This window comes from Mus musculus, chromosome 5 (genome assembly GCF_000001635.26).
Source record: "Mus musculus strain C57BL/6J chromosome 5, GRCm38.p6 C57BL/6J".
Classification (NCBI taxonomy): Eukaryota; Metazoa; Chordata; class Mammalia; order Rodentia; family Muridae; genus Mus; species Mus musculus.
In genome coordinates this window covers 109,880,780-109,890,250 of record NC_000071.6, presented here as the reverse complement: position 1 = coordinate 109,890,250, position 9,471 = coordinate 109,880,780, and the positions used below count along the sequence as shown (strand labels likewise).

General features: G+C 38.3%; 1 protein-coding gene across 4 annotated transcripts in view; it reads right to left on the bottom strand.

The window, feature by feature from the left end:
- Positions 1-280: 280 nt before the first annotated feature.
- Positions 281-9,471, bottom strand: part of AB010352 (cDNA sequence AB010352) — a 24,893-nt gene continuing 15,702 nt past the window's right edge. For 3 of the 4 annotated variants that reach the window (XM_011249627.3, XM_030255018.1, XM_030255017.1), the window contains one exon: positions 281-8,488. In XM_011249627.3, the coding sequence (XP_011247929.1) occupies positions 7,024-8,488 (1,465 nt within the window). In that variant the 3' untranslated portion in view covers positions 281-7,023. The remainder of the gene's footprint in view (positions 8,489-9,471) is intronic. The other variant, NM_001378279.1, reaches the window with a different exon arrangement.

The following is a 9,471-nucleotide window of genomic DNA, read 5'->3' as shown; positions in this document are numbered from 1 at the left end:
GGAAAGAAAACAGCCTAAGAAAAAGCCCAGGGTAGGTGCAAATCAATTTTAAAAGGTTAAAAAGGGAAGAGAAACAAACAAGACCATCTTTTTTAAGGGATACCAATTGGCAGGCACAACATCTAAATTGTACTTTAGATTCTACCCCATGACAGTATCCTGCACAGGATATAGGTAGGCTATCTGCACCAAGTTACATTATAACATGATCTAATGTCCACATGAGATAGTGACCTTTACTGGTTTTCCATAGTACAATAAAATAAGTAAAATGCTATTGTATGAATACTAATGTCATAAAGCAATCTGTTTTCCCCAGAATGAGACACAGGTTAAAAGACAGAACTTAGTGGCAGGTCACTGCTTTGATAGAGGGTTGGAGTCCTTGCATGTCAGTGTCTCAATGCAGCTCACCACCTGCTATTTACTAGCATGGAAACAGCAGCAGACAGGACAATGGTCAGTAAGATTCAGGGGATGGTGAAGGATATTTTCAGTTTGTAATATAAAATTTAGGTACCCAGAACCCTCAAAAGACACAACCTCATGGATAGTAAGGAGTACATGGACCTGTGAAAAAGCCCATGAATTCAAGAAAATAAAATCTGTAAATATGAGGCTGGAGAGATGGCTCAGCAGCTAAGAGCACCGACTGTTCTTTCATAGGTCCTGAGTTTAATTCCCAGCAACCACATGGTGACTCACAACCATCTGTAATGGGATCCCATGCCCTTTTCTACTGTGTGTCTGAAGACAGCTACAGTGTATCTACAAATAATTTTTAAAAATCTTTTTTTTTAAAATAGAAAAGAAAACTGAAGATAGAATGTTCTTTTAGTTTAAAGAAAAATAGCTGATGGAAGATAATAGTAATGGAAAGACAGTTACAGAGAACTAGCATCTTCCAATTTAGTAGGACTCCTGCTATAAGGAGTAGAGCTAGAAATAAGAAATTGGGGACAAAGGGTATTGCCCCACTTGTACAGGACCACATGGGCATTGGTCTTTGCTCTCATAAAGCTGCCATCTACACAACACTACAGACAGCTTTGCAGATGGTGCATGTGCCATGCACGTTTCCACTTCCAAGACCCAGCAGAGATTGTCTGTCACTATAAAAAAGTCACATAAATTTCCAGCACAGAAACACTGGAAATACTAAGTGAGTATGCAAGTTTAGGTATCTGCTAAGGTCCACAGATCCATTCCCTGACACATCTTCTTTCAGTGTTCCCATGGCAGATGGAATACTGGCGCTCTCAGGGTCTCTTTTCTAAGGCTAGAATCACACTCATGAGTACTCCTTGAGGGATACATACTTGTGACTTGATAATCTGCCAAAGGCTCATAATCACATTAACCTGTGGTCCCAGTTACCACACACAGCTTCCAGAGGACATAAACATTCACTCTACAGCACAGAGGATCTAGTATTTCAGCAGCCCAATCTCAAAATTGAGGAAGAAATCTGAGTGTCTGGGTCTTTGGAGAGGGCTGACTTAGGGGCTAATGCTGATGATGCAGAAGCAGTAGATAGGTCCCTGGTCAAGGTTCAGGCTGAATAGATTGTTCCGTGTTTATTCCCAAGAAATACACTTCTAGAAAGCTATGTAAGGGCTGGCAACATGGCTCAGAGAGAGAGAGAGAGAGAGAGAGAGAGAGAGAGAGAGAGAGAGAGAGAGAGAGAGAGAAAGCACGTATCACATAAACCTAAAGAACTGAGTGCAATCCCAGAGCTTAGGCAAAAGTAAAAAAAACAATTCCACAAAGTTGTCCTGATTTTCACACATGTGCCATAATATGTATGTGTCCACACATTCATCATACACTATACACACAATAAAATAATTCTTGTCAAAAAATTTAAAAAGTAAATGTTATATGAATATCATATTTTAGTACATTGGATCTTATGCAAATTGCACTACAGATATCTAACATTAGTGTAGTGATCTCTTTGCATGTTATTTAGAGTAATGCACACATTGGCCAACATGATGTGAGTAGTATAATTCCTATTGTTCATATGAGAAAAAGTGAAGCTCTCAGAAAAAGGAGGGGTGACATGCCAGCATCAGAGAAGTCTACAGAAGAGCCTGAGTACCACCTGTTTATGGTCCAGAGAAGAATGGGCTATCAACATGAGAGATGAGTGGCAGAGCTAGTTGGACAGGAAGTGAGGGCTACAGAAGCTCAGAGAAGAGAAGAGGGACCAAGTTAGATGAGGAAGGCAACCTAAGCAATGCAGGTGTTCTCTGAAAGCTGTATGAGATCTGTGCCATGACTAACTTAGGAACCGAAAAGCCCAAGGCACAGTTTTGTTCTGTCTTTCTGTGTTACCTAAGATGTAAACAATCCCTTTGTCCTGTATCCAGTCTGCATATATCACCCACCCGTGTGTTGCTCCATCACTGTCTCTTTCTCAAACCTACTGTCACTGCAGCTCTGTGTTCAGATGACCCTTGCATAGAAGCCCATTACTGCCACAGTGCTTGTGTTTTCTGGCTCTCTTTATCTTACTATTGAGTGGCACTGCCATCTTGCATCATCACAGGAAAAACTGTGCACATATTTTAAGGAAAAAAACAGCTGGTTTGTGTTACTTTTACTGTAGCATACATTTAAACATTGCTGTTAACCTGTTACTGTATTTAATTTATAGGCTAAAGGTTATCACCAACATTCATGCCCAGAAAAACAGCATGCATAAGGCTTGGTGCTATTCCACTGGAGTCTCATCATTCATTTCCCATGGATAAAGGGTTACTAGTCTACTAGGACAGAGCACAGTACAAAAGTACACACTGAACACACTTACCAGAGTTATTATGCTTGTGCACACACACAGTCCAAATGGAGAACTTGAAAGCCTCATTTAATCAGTCTCCTTAGTAAGTGTGTTTTCCATATATGTACAATTTTCAGTCAACTAAAGCTTAAGTTTCAAAATATTTTAAGTTAAAGCTGTTTTCTATGGGAATATTTCTACAATGAGATAATCCCTATAAAGCATGGAACAAAAATCCTGGTACATCGAGTTCAATAAGTATATGTAAGTTTGTTGTTGTTGGTTTTTTCGAGGCAGGGTTTCTCTGTGTAGCCCTGGGTATCCTGGAATTCACTCTGTAGACCAGGCTGGCCTAGAACTCAGAAATCTGCCTGCCTCCACCTCCCAAGTGCTGGGATTAAAGGCGTGAGCCACCACTGCCTGGATAAAATTAAAGGTTTAATTATTAGTGTTAAAAACTGAGGTTGCCCACTCAGAGGTTTGAACTCAGGACCTCAGATTATGAGACTGACGCGCTGCCTACTACACTAAGAAGGCACCCATAGTAATATTTAATGTTAATTAAGTGTACTATAGGTCAGTTCCTTATAATGAGGCTATGAGCACAAGGACATGTTGGAAGTGACCAGGAATTCTGGGGTTGTTGGCTCCTGCATGAAACAGCTCCAATGATTGATGAGTAATAGCAGGACTGGCCATCAGCTAACTACTACTCACTCTATCAAGCTGTCAGGTCTTATGCTGTCAATATGCCTGTACTGGCTATTTCTCACCTCAGAATTTCCTAACACTAAGCATGTTTGAGCTGAGACAAAGAGCCCCCATAATGCTGTGTTAAGACTGGTGGTAGATGCTTGCCTTTTCTCTTACTCTTTCAGCCACATCCTTTAAATCTCATCTTCTGAGAAAAGACTTATGCATTTGAATCTGATTCTTCTGATATCATCCAGGTACAGGCAGGAAGAAGGGCAGTGGTGGCTGCTAGTGGAGAACAGGCCCATTACTGATGGTAGGAGTGGTCTGGGGCCTGGTCATTTCTGTTCCTCTTGAGGATGCTATTTTCAAGAAAACTTTTCCTCATGACTGAACCAGATTTTCACATGTAAGACATTTATCAGTGAGATATCATGGTGTCCCTCTACACATAGGCATAGGAGAGTTCACAGATTGTGGATGTGGTAGAAGAGATTGTTGGTAGATAGTAGGTGTGAGAATCAATCTTTTGTTTTCATCAGGATTTCTATTTTTCTTCCACAGTAATGAATGACTCATTCCCACTGTTTCATTTCTTCTTTGTTAAAGTTTATGGTTTTTTTTTCTGTTGAACTCGTCAAATAGAGTGCAGCATTCCTACAGAAGTCTATTTTCTAGTGTCACCTTGTGTCTAGGACACCTTAAGTAGGACACAAGTAGAAGACAGCATTGAGATGAAGATGAAAGACTAACTCTAAGAAAGGTGCTATAATGTGTAGAGTAAATTTCCTCTAAACAAATGTTCATGTTTGATGCTTATTTTACTTGAAAAATATTATAAGAATTTTATAATTTAATGTAATAGTTATATAATATATAAAACACATTTTAAAAATAAAAGATTTTAAATTAAAAATAAATTTTAAAAAGTTTTCACAGTCTTTAATTAAAAAAAAAAAACAAAACTGTTTCCAGGTGGGTGAGTCTTTGAAGCACATTTTCAGTAGCCTATTCCCAATGTGATCAGTCCTCTAGCTGGAGGAGAGGATGTGCAAACTTGCCCAATTACATGTATTTTGCATGACTGCCCTCCCACATAAAAGGAAATATTATGATCTGTACTTTAGGTGCTAATTAAAGCATCTAGGTAACATACCATCTTCTTCAAACAGCCATAGAGCCTTTTGCCATCTCAAATAAGTTTCACCTACCTTCTTATGAAGGGAAAACAAGAATTCTCCCTTTTTTGGGCACGGATTTTGCATTTTTATTCTTTTATTATGATTAAAGATTTATTCCTTTATTCTGTACAGTGTTCTGCCTCTATCCCAGAAGAGGGCTCCAAGATTACATTACAGATAGTTGTGAGCCATCATGGGCTTGTTGGGAATTGAACTCAGGGCCTTGGAAGAACAGTCAGTGCATTCAACCTCTGAGCCATCTCTCCAGTGCAGTTTTATTCTTCACATAATTTCCCAGTCACTATATCCATAACTTAGTTAATTATTTAAGTTTAGTTTTCTGAGAATGAACAACTTTGTAGTTCATCAAGATGACTAGAAGGAAGAAATATGCATTGCACTTGACCATAGCAGACTCTGTTAACTGTGACTGTATGCAACTGAAAGCTGCTCTTAATTTCCTGATACAAAACTAATTGCTGAGCATACTCCAGAGAAATAACACTTTTTAATTTAATGTTTTCTAGTGCAAATTTCAAGAAACAACACAATGAAAAGGTAGTTTCACTGTATAATGTGCTTCCTGGGAGATAGATGATCAATAAGTAATAGTGAGCAGCCAAAACAATGTAGTGGAGTTAAACTACATTCAATGCATGTAGAATTGTGTAGTAACAGCACAGAACACAGACAAATGCTACTTACACTGTAAATCAGTCTAGATGTTTTACATATTCAATACAATGTTGATTCTAAGAAAACACATTGAGTTATTAGGAAATCTTGATCTCTGCATGCACAGTAAAGACCAGAATTCATTACCTGATCATCAGGCAATAATACCAAGGAGAAACGGTGCAAGACCTCAGAGACCAATCAAAGTTCATGCTTTGCATGATGTAAAAGAATACAGGAAGGAAACATTTAAGGAAAATTCACAGGTGGTTTCTTTCCCTGCCCATCAGTAACATAGCTAAAGGCACTCTGTTCATTGTGTGTTCTTCATATGAACCTTCCAAATTCTGAAGAAACTTGTAATTAAACATTTCAAAAACAAATATTTACATAACTGGGATATTTCTGGAATTGCTTCCATGTGTCAGCAGCAGATCCCATGTTCTGATGCTCTTTGGATATGGATAATGGTCTAGAAAGACTGCCATGTTAAAGATACTCATCTCTACTCTATCCAATATGTGACTGAGTTAAAAATAAACACTATCTGAAGCTAGACGGAAGTACCTTGGAACCATCTCTTACACCTCCTAACACAATGGGGTTGGTTGTCTTGGGCCAAGGATCACTAAATCTGTCAGAGCATCTCCTGGAGTCCTTGTCTGGCTTGGGAAGGCCTTTACTATGCTTTAAGCTCTAGTCCTTCTTTGTCATTTTGGTGCCTCTTATTGTCTCAAGTGAAAACAGGCTGCTTTATAATTATGCCTAAGCTTTACTCCATATCCCTCCAGTAGTGGTCTTCCAGGAGCTAACAGAAGTGGAGGCATGACTGTTCTCTCTGAATTTATTTCTCAATATTGCCATCAACTTATCAATTTCTCAAAAATTTCTAGCTCAGGGTTCCACATCTCATGGATTTCTGCTTGAAAAACCTGGGCATGATATACACAACTACAATCTCAGCCTTCAAGAGGTAGTGGTAGGAGGATTTTTAATTCAAGACTACTCTGGAATACATGTGAGATTCTATCTTAATAAATCACTGTCCTCATGGGGGTAAAAAAAGAAATGGCAAGGAAAAGGAGATTTAGAAGAATACAGATGAGGAAAAATGGAAGGAGAGAAGAGAAGGAAGAATAGACTATTTAAAACATGTTATATCTGTTATCAAAGATGCAGAGAACTATCTGCTTGTCAGCTTCTCTCCAGTGTAGTATCTTTTATGCTGTTTGTCTTAATTTGGGTTTTATTGCTGTGAAAAGACACTATGACCAAGGCAACTCTTATAAAGAACATCTAATTGCGAGTAGTGTATAGATGCAGAGATTCAGTCTATTATCATTAAGGTGGGAAAAAAGGTCAGTGTCTAAGCACACGTAGTGCTGGAGGAGATAAGAATTCGACATCTTGATCAGAAGGCAGCCAGAAGTCTCTTTTGCCCTGGGTGGAGCTTAAGCATAGGATCTCAGAGTCTAAGCCCACAGTGACAGACTTTCTCAAATGCCACATCTACTCCAGAAAGGCCATACTCACTAATACTGCCACTTGCCATGGGCCAAGTATATTTAAACCACCACAACTTTCAAGATCACTTTGGTTATATTCATGAGGTTACTCTTTAGTATGTGTTCTTTTATGCAATTGGAGGTGACTTGATTGTGAATAGGCTTTACAACATTGTCTACATTAATAAGTTTTCTCTCCAGTATGAATTCTTTCATGTTTTCGAAGTGAAGCATGAGAAACAAAGGATTTGCCACATTGCTTACATTCATAGGGCTTCTCTCCAGTATGTATTCTTTTATGTACTTGGAAATAATTTTGATATGCAAAGGCTTTGCCACATTGCTCACACTCATAGGGCTTCTCTCCAGTATGTGTTCTTTTATGTACTTGGAAAGTTCTATGATAGGCAAAGCCTTTACCACACTGATTACATTTGTAAGGTTTCTCTCCAGTATGTGTGATTTTATGCATTTTGAGATGACCGTGTTGTGCAAAGGCTTTACCACATTGATCACATTTGTAAGGTTTCTCTCCAGTATGAATTCTTTCATGTAGTTGAAGTAGACCATGAAAAGCAAAGGATTTACTACATTGCTTACATTCATTGTATTTGTCTCTAGTATGTGTTATTTTATGCATTTTGAGATGACTGAGTTGTGCAAAGGCTTTACCACATTGATTACATTTGTAAGGTTTCTCTCCAGTATGAATTCTTTCATGTATTCGAAGTTGATTATGAGAAGCAAAGGATTTACTACATTGCTTACATTCATAGGGTTTCTCTCCAGTATGTATTCTTTCATGTCTTTGAAGATCATATTGACGTACAAAGGCTTTACCACATTGACTACATGTGAAAGGTTTCTCTCCAGAATGAATTCTTTCATGTTTTCGAAGTTGAGCAGGAGAAGCAAAGGATTTACTACATTGATTACATTCTTTATGTTTCACTCTAGTATGTATTCTTTCATGCCTTTGAAGTGCATCGTGACGTACAAAGGCTTTCCCACATTGATTACATTTGTAAGGTTTCTCTCCAGTATGAATTCTTTCATGTGTTCGGAGTTCACTGTTTCGGGCAAAGGCTTTACCACATTCATTACATTTATAAGGTTTCTCTCCCGTATGTATTCTTTTATGTACTTGGAAAGAACTTTGATATGCAAAGGCTTTGCCACATTGATTACATTCATAGGGCTTCTCTCCAGTATGTGTTCTTTTATGTACTCGTAAAGATTTAGAATAAACAAAGCTTTTACCACACTGATTACATTTGTAAGGTTTCTCTCCAGTATGTGTTACTTTATGCTTTTTAAGATGACTGTGTTGTGCAAAGGCTTTACCACATTGATCACATTTATAAGGTTTCTCTCCAGTATGAATTCCTTCATGTTTTTGAAATTGATTGTGAGAGGCAAAGGATTTACTACATTGCTTACATTCATAGGCTTTCGCTCCACTATGTGTTCTTTCATGTATTTGGAGAGTATGGTGTCCTGCAAAGGCTTTACCACATTGACTGCATTTGTAGCATTTCTCTCCAGTGTGTGTTATTTTCTGCATTTGGAGACTACTGTGATGTAGAAAGGTTTCACAGTACTGAATGCCTTCATAGGGTTTCTCTCCAGTAAGACTTCTTTTATGCCTGCAAAGGTAATTGGCACATGTGAAAGCTTTGCCACATTCACTATACCTATGAATATTTTTTATCTGTAGGAATTAATTTTACAATTTGGTCTAATTGGAAAGAAGAATCACATCTTAAGATTTTATCACTTTGTTTACATTCATGGGTTCCCCTTCATTACGCTTGGTTTTGCATGCCTGTAATGGTAAGACTGGTATTACATGGCTCACATTTGTAGAATCCTTCTTCTCTATAATATTTTTCACAAATTTGAAGAGAAATGGAAGAGCTCAGAGCTTTACCATGCTATGTTCATAAATTTCCGATATTGTGAAATACACTACATTTTCACACTACTTTGGCAAAGTAAACCAGGACAAACAGAAAAGAAGTTCCACAATCCTAGTACTCAGAGGGATTTTCTGCAGTGCAGAAGTTTTTGGATATATTCCCACTAAAGATGGAAAACCAACCATTTATAAACTTGTATCACACTGAGAATATTTGCTCAAGTGTGGACTACTACATACATTTTAATTGTTCTTGGAGAGAGAGAGAGTTACATTGCTTATTTCAATATCCCTATGCTCACATGGCTTGTATCCATTGTGACACAGTATATACCAATTAAAAAAACAATAGCAAATGAAAGATTATCACATCGCACTCATGAAGTTTGGCTGTCTGTTCATCATAGACACATGGTATAGGAATTGAGGTTTCTTCTCAATAACATTCCTGTCTCTCATGAACTGCCCCTCTCACATAAACTTAGCAATGTTACTATATGAGTAATCAGCTGCCGGGTAGAGATGGCACACGCCTTTAATCCCAGCACTTGGGAGGCAGAGGCAGGAGGATTTCTGAGTTCAAGGCCAGCCTGGTCTACAGAGTGAGTTCCAGGACAGCTAGGGTTACACAGAGAAACCCTGTGTCGAAAAAACCCACCCCCCCCCAAAAAAAACCCCATGAGTAATCACCTTTACTATGGAGGATTTGCT